The 14,337-nt window shown below is 29.4% G+C and overlaps 1 protein-coding gene across 2 annotated transcripts; it reads left to right on the top strand.

The window, feature by feature from the left end:
- Positions 1-805: 805 nt before the first annotated feature.
- LOC111037712 (transcription elongation factor B polypeptide 3) lies at positions 806-9,703 on the top strand. Of its 2 annotated transcripts, XM_022320434.1 has the most exons (9): positions 807-1,211; positions 5,113-5,896; positions 6,742-6,860; positions 6,934-7,073; positions 7,139-7,233; positions 7,331-7,530; positions 7,885-8,031; positions 8,120-8,285; positions 8,783-9,703. In XM_022320434.1, the coding sequence occupies exons 1-9, from the start codon at positions 1,119-1,121 to the stop codon at positions 8,848-8,850; spliced, it is 1,812 nt and encodes a 603-aa protein (XP_022176126.1). In that variant the 5' UTR covers positions 807-1,118; the 3' UTR covers positions 8,851-9,703. The 2 variants fall into 2 exon arrangements, with proteins under 2 accessions (XP_022176127.1, XP_022176126.1); XM_022320435.1 differs by lacking the exon at positions 8,783-9,703 and having other exon boundaries at positions 806-1,211; positions 7,885-8,043; positions 8,120-8,229.
- The last annotated feature ends 4,634 nt before the right edge of the window (positions 9,704-14,337 follow it).

Here is a 14,337-nt window from a genome sequence, read left to right on the forward strand (position 1 = left end):
GAGTATACCATACTACCATACTATACCTTATACCACCTTGTGTGCAATCACAGTAACCATTGCAACCACCATGAACGTGGAGACGGGTTTTGTGTTTCACACCATCGATGTACGACCACTAAATATAATATTATGATTCACTTGATCTATATTGACTATATATATATATACTATACATATTCATCAGCAGAGCTCTTCAATCATAATACTCAGTATATGATCTAAGGCAGAGCTGCTATAATGCGATACGATGGCAGACTATTTATTTTAAGATACTCTTGGTCTTGGTTCGTGTAATCCATGATGGACATTTTATCATGATATAATGATGACGTATTCGACTTTAAAATTTTAAATTCATCTACATTTCGTGACAATTATGTGCTAAAATTGTCTAACGAAATCTTCAACACAGAAAGCTTACATTTATTTTAAATCATGGTACAATTATGGCGTAGTTATTGTTATAATCTGTAACACCTTAAAGTGGCTTCACATTTGGTGATCAATTGCAGTTCGCAGGCGTCCCTTTCTTTAGAAACATGGCGATTAATCGTGCTAAATAAAATAATTTTAATTTGGTATTGAAATGTGTCAGTATAGTGTAATAGTGTGAAGCTGCATTTCTGCTTTCTAATTTCATTATAATTATAAATTATAATCAATTTTGTACAGTAACATTTCCAAAGTTCGTTGGCACCTTCATGTAGACTAGACAGTGGCAAAGTGTTCACAGTATCGTGGTAACAACAACGGCACTGCGTTATCACACTACCACTATAGCAACGGTGATTTAATCTATGACTATGATCGGACGTTGTGTGCATGCGACCCGTCTTACTTCGTCATCAGCTGGTTTTTGCTTACGTTTTGGTGATAAACCACACCAAACACAAAATCATTCGTTTCACAATTATTGATGTCGGCTGCGGACCCCCACGGTAACGCGACATTGTGACTGTGGTAGTTAGCGACACGTACGACACATCAGGCTCTGTTTGCTGACCGCTCCTCCTCCCACCGAGCCGATGAGTGTGCCCCTCTCGTGACAGAAACGGCTCTCGCACTGCTAAGTGCAAACGTACACACGACACGTCGTCCGGCGAGTCTGCGTGAAGATGGACGAAGCCAAAATGCACAAGCTGAACGGCGTGATCGAACACTACAAGAGACACATCGGCAGGGCCACCGAATCCAACGACAACGAAAAGGTGCGTAAGCGTAAGATACGCGCACCGGCCCTTGCTGGTGTGCTCGCATCGATGGCCGTCCGATTTCCCGAGTTGGCTCTTCTGCTTTCACAATAAAAAAGCTTAGAGCAATTATTGATCAATTGTTCAACCACTAGAACAGGCCCCAAACTGGCCATTACTGGTCCTATGTCCCAACACCTTGATGACTTGGCATTTCTCGATTTCCATATGTCACTCAGTCTCAAACCTTATGTGGAATTTTTGCTGTTTAAAACCATCACCTATAAGAATATAATTCTAGATATCTTGGCGTGTCATTCTTTTTTAAGAAATTTGGTTCAGTGCATGTAGATTCTTACAATTTTTTTTGGTAATTTCTATCAGATATTTTTCTCTGTAGTCATCTTGCCATCTTCCATTATTTCATGATTGTTTGGTTCAATATTTGATCTACCAAAATACTGATTAACTCTGAATTTTTGAGTATTGCTTTAGTATTTTATTACTCTAATATTTTCTTATTCGATATCTTCTCCAATAATTGGTGATTACACACAATATCATAGTTTATTGAAATTGACTCAAAATTGATTTTTGATTGTCACAAGTTACCTAAGAACCTTTCAACATTAGGTAACCTACATATTTGTGTAATTAAATAAATTTGTTAATATCATTTGACTATTATTGTCTTTCAATCTACTCATTGGTATTAATAAATTACAGAATCCTTTTAAGTCCTGTAGGTACATACTTTGTTCCCAACATGCTCATATTTTAGGTTACTAATAATACTGGTGTAAGTGTAAACTATAAATTAACCATGACTACACTACTGCCTTTCTCGTCTAGTTCTAAAAAAAGACATGTTTAAAAATACATTATGGAAATAGAATTACAGCTCTGGAACAATCTAAAAATATGTAGTTGTTCTGAGGAAATGTCATGTAAATTGTTAAAAATATAGATTTAGTCCTACTAAAAATGCCCTACTTTTATAAAACTGATTTCCTGAGAAAACCATTCATTGAATAAGAATAAGAATTCTTATTTTGATTAATTCTATAACTACTAATTAGTATGTTGGAAGTGTTACCGTTTTGGGTATGAAATTTGGCTAAAATGCCCTAGAATTAAAAAGAAAAAGGTTAATTGATGAAAAAATTTAAGTTGTACGAAACAATAGTATCAGGAACCGAAGTAATAAAAACAAAAAGACATGTTATTCATGTGTCAAACTGGTACAATAATTAATATAACCTAGTATTTGTAATTAACCATATAGGTACATAGCTGGGGTGTACCCTGGAATTTTTTAGTGGGGGTCCAAATTTTTTTAACATGTAAAAATATTATACAATCAGTGGTTTACACTTAATACATTTTAAATTCTGTCAATCCAGGGGGGGATCCAGACCCGACCTCCCCCTCCCCTCGGGTAAACCCCTGGTACTCTGAACATGATAATTATTTAAAAGTTTAAACTATCCTTAAAAAGTATTTCTGAAATTAATTGTTATGAACTTATTACAACAATTCTAACACAAAATGCTAATTTAAAAAAGTATAAATACATTTATATATATATATGAATACAACTATTTAAATGTTTTTTTCTTACAAATTTGTAGAGCCTCTAATATGAATTAAGGGGTGTACTTCGTATTGTTTTCCAAAGCTTACTGTGCAATGCTCGTATTGTCACAGATTTGTTTATGTACTTTTGAATAAAAATAAGAAAATTTATTTTGAATTTTTTTAGCTTTTATATTATTTTCTTAATTCTTAAGGTGTTTTAGAGGTTTCAGAGCATTTTTTGAGATTTTGGAAAAAATATATGAAATTGAAATTTTAATTTTAAGATTCTTACACACCAACATGATTTTTATACCAACAAAACCGATTATAAAGTAGAAACTCATAATTTGGATTATAATATTCGACAATAGTTGAAATGTCAAAACCTAGATAATGAGTCTAGGCGATGTCTGTGTTAAAACAAGTAGGTGTATGAGATCTAACTATTTGTACAACTTGACACTACTTTGCACTACCTATTTTTCTCAAAAAGAATTGTTGTACACATGCTACACTTAAAGCAAATACCTACTTTAAACAATATTCAGAACACTCAATACTGTACTAAAAGAATGGCCAGTGAATTTTTATCATCCAAGTGACATAGATGATATGAAAAATAATGTGACAATACTTAATAGCTCTGACGAATTATTAGCATCTGTCATTGACAATAATATATAATAATATATTATCTTACAAATAGTACCTATATGAAAGTATTGAAACCTTAAAATTGAGATTTGATATGACGATCAAATTAATTATAACTGTTGTCTATATGTAAGTTTCTTTAAAATCATAATTTTGTAATATTTTTTTAAACTTTTTTTCGTGTTGTATTTTACCAATTACCTGCAATTTTAGACTTTTTAAAAACCCATACACTTAGTGAAAGTTCCTGTATATTATTAAGTCTAATTTAATAAAGAGCATCACTAGGTCAGTAGATCAAGGTGACTGTTTTCAGAATTTTTAAATACATAAGTATAATTTTTATACTACTTTAAAAATATTTGTTATAACACAATATTATATTTTTACAAGTTTGACATTATAGTCTGGTATTCTGTAGATAAGAAAATTATGTACCTACACTTATTCAGTACTTACATTAATCGTAAAGTAGGACTTGATTTTAATTTTAAATAGTTGTAAAAGATAACATTTAATAGAAATCTATTTTAATTATGTTATAAATTTTTAGATTTCAGTGACTATTTTATTTGGAAAATTTAATTATTTATTAAAATTTGTTTCATAAAAAAATACATTAAACAGTTTAATATTCAAATTATATTTAATATTTCAAAACAAATATACATTTAATTATAACCTACAAGCTTATTTCAATTGCTGATAAATAGTTCATATTTTGAAATTGTAAATTAAAGTCAAAATTAGATAAAAATTTATTTATTATAGAAAAATATTAAATAATACTATCATAATTAAGAAGCCATAGGAAATGTCATCAATGGGTGGTTTGATTTCTTTCATAAAAATAATGTTGACCAGTCACATTTGTTACTTTTAGACTTCAGTCTATATTCTTATTGTGTCAAGCAATACAGATTGTGTATCAGTGGAAATAAAAAAGAAAGATTTTCATCAACTTGGGCTTAAACTGTATTGTAATTAAACATGGTTTAAAATTGTTCACATTGTTGCTCAATCAATATTTTAAAATTGCACTAAATATATTTTTTATTCTTAATCATTAAATCTTCAAAAAAAATTGTTATCTTAATCTGCAATAAGTTTTTTTCCTCAAAAAAATTTTAATGCAATTAAGTTCAAACTTTACAAAGGTGTAGCTATTATAAAAAAATAAAAAAATATATAACGAATTATTTTAATTAAAAATATGAATTCTATAACACTGGCTAGTCTATATTTTAATTGATTAAATATCTGCATGCATGTGATTCCTATAGTAAAAAGAATTTCATTTTAGCAATCAAAAAATCTTCCTTGTCTTAAATAATATGAATTTTTTTTCTCATTCTATTTGATATAATTTAGTGGTATTCAGGTATTGCTCACAAAATATGTTCTTGAACATGATGCCATACATGTTTACAAACTTGTTCTTTCCAAGTACTGTATTTCATTGTATGATATAATAATGTACATACAAAAGTTGAGTAAATACCATAATCTAATCTGTTAATATTATAGCCAGTTATAGTATTTACTATTTATAATCAATGATTAAGATTTAATCCTTACAAATTTGATAAAAAATATGACTTAAAATTATCATAAAATGCATCTTTTATTATAAAAAAAAAATTACAACTAATTGGAACCTAATAAATATTTTTGTTTGTATTTTCAGATTATGAACTGTATAACTAAGCTATCTCGACTTCCTATCACTGTTCAAAATTTACAAAATACTGGAATCGGCCGAGTAGTGAACAACTTAAGAAAATATGATGGTAACATTGGAGAATCAGCAAAAACTTTAGTTATTCAATGGAAAAATGTAGTAAAAATTGAAGAAACTGAAAATTTCTATCAAAGAGATGATAACTCTGATGAAGAACATCATGATGTATCATCACCAAAAGATAATGAAGAATTTATCAATGAACCAGAAATAATTAATAAGAGTAACGATGATTCAAGTGACCATGAATCATCTTACCAAAGACATCATGAAAAATCAAAGCATAAAAAAAGTAAAAAAGATAAGGGCAGTAAAAAACGGAAGGAATCTTATTCTACTTCAACAGATGATCAAGGAGATGGACATGTTTCGAAGAAAGTTAAAAAAGATTATAAGTACGAAAATGTCAAAATTAAAACAGAACCGGAAAAATGTGAAATTGCACAAAATGTTGCAACAACTTCTCATAGAGAAAATAATAATGGTTGTGAAGAAAGTACTAAGAAAGAGAAAAAAAGTTCACACTCGGACAAAAAAAAAGATAAGCATAAATCGTCTCATAAATCTGAATCTAAATCTCACTCTCACTCCCACTCTCACTCTCACTCTCACAAGGACAAAAATGAATCAAAGTCTGGTCATAAGGATAAAAGTGATACAAAAAAAAATACTAAGGATAAAGTCAAGGAAGAATCAAAGCCTTCAACTAGTACTAATTTTACTAGTAGTAGTAAGTTTAGCACCTTATATGCTTAAATATACGGTCTGGATTTATATGTTCTTACATATTATCGTTATTAAGTTTATGCAGTCTTACGAGAGTAAAAAATGTGGACAATTTATTCAGCAGGAGTTCATAGGAATAAAAATTGTTTACGTATTCGAGAATATTTCATGGGTTGGGAAAGATTAAGATTATTTAGCATAATATTTTGGAATATTTTGTAAATTATGAGAAAAAAATACGAATTTATTTTATTTTAAAAATTATTTTTATTAATTTTAATGTTACTGTACCTGAAAAATAATTTACTTATCATAATTTTTTTTTATATATAATTTTGATTAAAAAAAAAACCCGCAGTGATAGTACTATTATGTCGCTATGCTATTATGTATTAATTTACCAAACCTATACTGATACCATCAACGTATTTGTTTATCAATAGTCATCAACATATTTTGGGTTTTGCGATTGCGTGTTTTTAAATTTTTTAAATTGATAAATCCATTAATTTTAAACACCTTTTAAAACAATGGATAGAAGCATCCAACACAAAAGACACTATTTTAGCTGTTACTATAGTATAATTAATTATTCCATTACGCAAGTGTATTCCTTATTATTGTAAAAAAAAAAATAATAAAAATGTCGTATTTAAGTATATAATGACGTTTATTAATTATTTTTTAATATTTTTCTCATTTTTAAGATAATATAAAAAGAATATTTGCAGATTTTGTAGAGAATATTATCATCATATTTAAATTGTTTTTAATAGAATATAAATCCGGGCATTACAGTTATAAACAAGTTAATTATTCTTTATTTACTTATTAAATAATGTTATTCAGGCACAACATTTGAAGAAGCTTTGCTAGGTATAGAAATGCCTGTCAAAAAGAAACAAATTAAGTCCAAGCATAGAGACAGATCAAGATCTTCAGAGCGAGAATTTAGTTCTATGCCACCAGTCAGTTTAATTTAAACAAACTTTTTATGTTTATAATGTACCACGTTAACCATTGTTATATACCTCATTCTAGAGTCCATTGGCACCATTTAATCTAGATCCTGAAGAATTAATCGCTAACTATAAACCATTATCTCAATTAGATGTAAAGAAAAAGAAAATGACGGAGGATCTAGATCCGTTAGCTAGAATAATGACAACAAAAAATATGAGGTATTCAATTATATAAAAAGTCTAGTTTATAGTCGTTTTTATTTCTAAGATATAATATTTTACAGGACAAAAGTGTACTCTGGTAATAAGAGTACAATCTACACTGAAGTTCCTAGATTACTTGATTTCTGTATCCAAACTATTAAGGACAATTTAGATGGTAAATATACTTTGTTTATTATGTACACAATCATGTTATTTTATTTTACATACAAATTGGAGACATGTATTTACTATCCATTTTCAAAAATGTTTAGCTTTGGAATACACTGGTGGAGTTCCGTTTAGTATACTTGAGCCAATATTGAAACACGCTAGCCCTGATCAACTGTATAACTTAGAACAGTACAATGACTATTTGATTGAAGATACTGGAGTATTATGGGAGTACCATTGCAATAAGGAATTTCGTAATAAAGTTCCAGATAAAAATGAACCTTGGAGAAATTTTTATATAGTAATTTATTATTTATTAAAAGCATTTTCACGAAATAAAAGTTTGTTTTCCCATATGTATAAAATTATATTTTAGTACATTTTAAATTGTAATGGAGTCATATTATTTTTTACAGTAATTGAAATACATATATACATTTTTTGTTTATTCAATGTACAATATAAAGTTAAATCATAAAAATATCCTTTACTAAGTATACTAGGAATGATTTCTATAATTTAACGATTAACATGTCAAATATAATATGATACATTATTTTTAAATTAAAATAAAATATAATTTGTATGGAAAACCGTTTAGCGATTGAAAGTTCACCCTGCCCTGTATTTGATCATTTGCATGTTTGATGTTTAGCGATGCCTAGAAGAACGTGAAACAAAATTGGCCAAATTACGACAAAACATAAATGCAAATCAAGCTGCGTCCACGCCTGTTAGAAAAACGCAACTAGCATACGTCGACTCGGCAGTAAAACCACCTCGTGGAGTTGCTAAAAAACAGGCAAATTAATTAGTTTAGAGCATAATTGTTTATTTTTCGTGACGTTTTTGATTTTAATGGTCTTGTACGTTTTTATTATTGGTCTCAGGCGAAATTCCAAACGGCTTCCTCGGACATTAAGCGTAATATCTTGAACAAATCGATGATGGGAGGACATTCTACTGCGGAAGCACTGTCCGCCAATAAAAGATCCACTACCATGGCTACCGGCGTACCAATCGCTCTGACTTCTCCTCATACGCCGTCCAGTGCGAGTATGAAAATAAAATATTTTACATTATTTATATTGTTTTGTTCGCTTCGAGACATTTTTTTTTCTTTGAGACCTCTATTCGTATTCAAATATATTTTAATGAATGCGGTTATTCCCGAAATTTGCATATGCCTGCCACATATACCTATTAAATGGTTCAAGTATGATTTATCTCAGTGTGACATGTATAAAGATCTTGTTGTTCGGGTCAGTGAATCACAATTTACAGGAAATCAATTATATTTATATTTGCATTCCGATCGAGATAGCACGTAATCTCGACCCTAAAACAATAAATTTGTACCCAACAACAATAATTTAAATATTTAAAAAAAAAGTAAATTTGCAGTGTTATTTGAATGATTGCCGAAGATACGGAGATAAAAAATGTATTTGGCTTCTTCTAAATTTAAATTATATAACAATATACCTACCAATGTTTTTCAAATTTATTTTATTGTAATACATAGTGTGTTATTTTATTTTTTATGATTTTAGTGAAAAAGAAAAAGGCTCCTTTGATGCAGAAGGCGTTACAACTCATAAAATCTTCACGCAGACGTTAAATTACTTCATAATTTACTTGAAATAATAGTACTTCCCTACATACATACATTTATAATTTAAACATTTTAATTAAAACGTATCCGCGACAAAGGTTTTAAGATTTGATAATATGTTGTCTGTGATGAATTGAATTCTGAATTTATGTTATTTTTTAATTCTTAAATAGCATTAAGATTGCGTAATGTGAACACGTTATTCTATTATAGATGTAATTATAAACACGGTCATTGTAATTCTAATTAATTATTGTAATACTGTATTAAGTATATAATGTATCGATTCTATTTTTAATAACTATTACCTAGACATAGTTAGGTACCGTAATTTCCTGTTATTATGTATACATTTTTTTTCAACATATTGTGCGTTTAATTATTAATTATTAAACATTATACATTTTTAAAATGTAATTTAAATTCGCTGTATAATCGGTCGTCCAGCTTTATGTATGATAGTTATATATTGTAACACGCTGAGTGACGAGTTGTAGCTGTTACATATAATAATAATTCAATATACAAATATTCAATTTATCATGATAAATCATAATATGCATTCCATTAAATGACACACTGACTACTTTGAACGGCTACACTCCAATGTATTTGACTCAAAAGGTGTAGGTGTAGGACATTCAGATAATTATCGATTTGTGTGTATTACCTGTGCCTATATGACTAATAGGGTGTAGGACGTTTGCGCATTGATATTGTTACGAATTAGTTAGTTGAACAGTATTGACAATCGGGCAGGGGAGGCCAGGAAATCGATGACCTAAAAATAATGGTTAGAATAAAAAATGCAAACACGATCGAATGGACTGAAAATAAATTATCGTTACTGATTACCATTCAAAGATATTTGGTTGGAACCTGTATTAAATATTTTTTAAATTTAAATAGTATAATATATACACATTACACCTGACATTCTGACCCTGTTGTTTGCGGTTATAATGATATAATATTTATGTAAGCATCTTTGCGTTTGAACTGCGCGTCTCGTGACAAGGAAGAAGTACCTGTATTAAATATTAATGTCTATATGCGGAAGAGAACATGCATACATCTCGACTTACCTATATAGTTGGTAATACTGGTTAGGTTACAACATGCAGTTGTAATAATCAAGAGTTTTACATAAAAACCCGCTCCTTCCTTGTCTGGACGAAGAACGTGCCTATTCTTGCCCAATTTGCACCCCTAGACCATAGTTATCAGTGGCGTGCTCAGCTTTATTGAAAAGGGGGGAGGATATACATTTTTGATTATTTTTAGATCTCGCTGTATACTGTATAGTAGTAAATATACTTTTTTTGCTGTACCAACCATATTTTTATATGACAAAAATAAGTGTAACCGGTATAATATGATCCTCCTTCCGCCATGTTAGCACTACACTGATAGTAATTGTGCATTTGTACAGGGTTACTGTAGGTATATTTATCACCTGCATTTAACGGCTAACTATGTGACTACGTGAGAGACTATCCTCCTGCAATGCCTACCTCATATTATAGAGGCAGTTACTTTTGAGAGGATTTGTAGGAACTCGTTCTCGCTCCAATGGGCAACAATAATATTCTATTGTGCATAATTTTAATACTATACGTCTATACATAAATATTATTTATTTGTAGTATAATTTATTTATATTCTGATATGGATTCAGTTTCTTAGTTTTAATTAAAACCATATTTTCTGCTCGTGGACAATACAGAAACAGAAAATGTATGCATCCATTTTTTAGTGTAGCATTTTGTATTTGTTTAGATAACGTTTTGTAGGCTGTTCCGCTGTTGCATTTTTAACAAACAAATGTACTTATGATTTTTTTTTTAAACATTGAGTAGATATTTATTATAAATCATAATGGCCATTAAACTATAGACTAGGGACTATAATAACTGGTTATAAAACTGGGAACCTTATGTTAATTATGAACCTGTGTTTTACCCCCCGGTGAACGTAAACCAAAACAGTTTTTCCATATGTTTAAAAAATCAAACCAAAACCCAAGCCTAATTTTTAAGTTTTTTTTCTGTTATACATTTTTATTTATAAATAAATTGATCAAAAAAATAATGCTATTAGTACGACCTTAACAACTTTATTTATTATTTAATTTATATTTTTCCAAGTCAATTGTATTCTAATACTATTATCATGCATTAAAAAACATTAATACCTATCATATAAAATCCATAGTTTAATGCAGGCCATAATATTTGTCGATGAATTAAGAAGTGAACTACCTATATATAATTATTAATAATATTATAATGATTGATTAGGGTCCAACATTCCAAACCCAACTTTGATGGCCGGGGTACCCAAAGAGTATTTCCTTCTACTATCATACGACTTCTCCAAATTTATAAACATTGCGGTATATTAAGAACACCATGTTGATACACACATGTATTTTCTTTTCACCGAACTTTTCCATGATCTGAATATCTGATACATACCTACAATATATCGGTTCACCCTTACATGGGTACCAAAATACCTTTTCTCCAGGTTAGGCGACCTGGATTTTTTCTTCCACTAGCATTAAAGAAACCTGTTAACCACCTTATGCCCAAGTGGCCTAACGCCCTTACATCATCTATGAACCTCTTCTGGGCGTACATGTTTTCGCCCAAATGACCTTTTTTACCCAAAAATAAAAAAGAGTGTTTTGGATTTTGCCCAAAGAAATATTATTCATGGTAAACGAAAAAACATTTTGGTTACCACTACACATTTTTTTTATTGAATATATGTGTATATATATATATATATATATACCTTTTTATTGTAAATAATATAATACCTATATAGAAACATAGAAAAACGAATTTAAATTTTATATACTTACATTTAAAACATGTCAAAAAAAATAGTATAATATTAAAAAAAATTATTTTTTACTTGTCTAATTATTCGGCACGAGCGAACGACTGTGGCATATAATTTTATCTCGAATTGCGTCCGTACATTCAGCTCAATTATAACTCATCTGATTTATTGGCAAGATATAATTTAAATTAGATTCTGGAGTTTACGCCACTTTTACCTAATGAGCAGTGGTGACCAAAATGCTTTATCGTTTACTATGAATAATATATCTTTGGGCGAAAACCAAATCACTCTTTTTTGTGTTTGGGTAAAAAAAGTCATTTGGTCGAAAACCAAAAAGTTGATTTTGGGTGAAAACAGATTCCCCCTCTACTAGTACAGTTGTATCAGAGCCTACCACTTTCTTCCTATTTGCAGTAAAAACTTCACATTAAGTAAGTCAACTATACCCAGATTTCACATTAATTCTTCTAGTTCTTCCCTTTACCATTAGAATATAGTTTAAAAAGTTCTATGAACCCAAAAAACTAATTCACAAAAAATGTTATTTATTTTAAAATTAAATATAGTATATCTACAAGTTAGGTTAATGGGTTAATCGTTAATATAGACATGTGATAAAACACTTTTGGACTAAATAAACCTTTTTTTTAAATATATCAATAAATTGGTGGCTTGTAATAATTGCTTGTATTTTCAATTTTGCATACTTATTTTACAACTGATTATAATACAATTAGTACAGTACAACGTGACATATGTGAGTAATGAAAAAATGTATTAGTTGAAAAATATATATAGATGTACTTATACAATTATACTTTATTACTATAAAACTTCACAACCTTAATTATTATTCACCAAAGAAACTAATAGTTTCTAAACAAGAAGGTATTAAATTATGTTTTTAATGTTTTTGTATGTTTCTACACATATAATAAGAAACACAGACAAATAATCTAACAATAATAATTAATAATAACTAACAATAATTACTAGGTATATTATAGTTTGCCAATAACAACGGCGTCTGCGCTTGCAAGTATCTTTATTATATTATAGCTGGTATCTACCATATAAACATATAATGTAGGTATATACTCTTACTCAATACAAATATATTATAAAAGTAGGATAGTACCTACTATTATTTGGTAGGTGCGTTTGGTTTTTAAGCTTAAGTGTTATAACTTATAATAGGTACTTTTATAGTTGTATAGGTAAGTATATACAGTGTATCTCAAGAGTTTGGAAATGTTATACACAGTTTATACAATTTAAACATTTCCCAACTTTATATTATAGACAACCTGTATTATGTATAATACATATTTTATTATAATATACCTAATATATTATTATTTTCACAATTTAATAATATAGGTAAAAGTAAATCATTTAAATGAGACGTTATTACGTTAAAGTATGTAAAATATTATGAATTATAAAAACAATTACTCATTAATCACAACAAACTAATATTAACAACCACATCTCGAATTTTCGATAAAAAATGTATACCTAGGTACTTATAGGTAGGTACACATTATTATCATGCTATTATAAATGTATTTTTCTAACAAAATCGATGCGCAATATTATGGTAAGTTATAGCCAATAGGTAACTAATAATATATCAATTTATCATTATCCTACAAGTCACGTACATAGAATTATGTTCATCCCCATTTGAAATTTTTTCGATATCTACCCTGTGTTCATTTTTTATTGCAGCCTCTACAAGATAAAATATGTGTTATTAATATTAATTAGGTAAGTATAATTGAATATTCGCTTAACGATAAAGGCTTAGCTGGAGTGGCGCAACTAGGGGACGCCACGGAGGTTTACTTGACAAATATTGAACGCCCCCTCCCCCCCCCCACCAATCGAAAACAGACGTGTTTGATGTATCACGTTCTGCTTATAGCGTTATGATGATATTGTTGAAGTCCCCCACCAAAAAAAAATATTATTTGACGATGAAATAGTTTTTTGTTATTCTCATGTTAAAATACAATAACTTTGGCATAGTTATTAATGTTGAAAAAAACCGGTGTAATAATAGTGGTTAATTTATAGAATTTCGAGTAGATCATTTGTATTTGATTGCTTCACTATATAGTGTCACTCTACCGTCGCATAAAAAGTAAAAAAAAACCCGCATCCTTAAAAACAAATCGCTTCGCTCGGAATATAAAATTTCTGATGAATTGTATAGGGTGTGTAGGCGGACCTCTAATGATTATTTTAGGTTAATAGTTTTGGTGAGAGGCCCCCTCTCTCAGAATTCCAAACCTAGATGCGTCGGCGGGCTTAGGTACAACATAAGGCAAACCACTCGACTTCTGAAACATCCAAAAACCCCGATAACAATCTGTCTGATCTCGTCCAAATACGACTTAAGTACAAACTCCATAGGTAATACTATAAATGCGGAATTAATCATCGTATATCAGTGGTGATCGTTAGTTACCTATGTTATAATGGACGAGATTGACATTTTAGAAGTCAAACGATACTATATGAGTCTACGAAATAGGAAGTATTTTATATACGACCGTTACGGTTATTAGCACGCGGTGACGGCCTGAAACACTAACATAAAATACATAATATTATCACGTTTCCTAATAAACATTA

This window comes from Myzus persicae, unplaced genomic scaffold (assembly GCF_001856785.1).
Source record: "Myzus persicae strain clone G006 unplaced genomic scaffold, MPER_G0061.0, whole genome shotgun sequence".
Taxonomy (NCBI): domain Eukaryota; kingdom Metazoa; phylum Arthropoda; class Insecta; order Hemiptera; family Aphididae; genus Myzus; species Myzus persicae.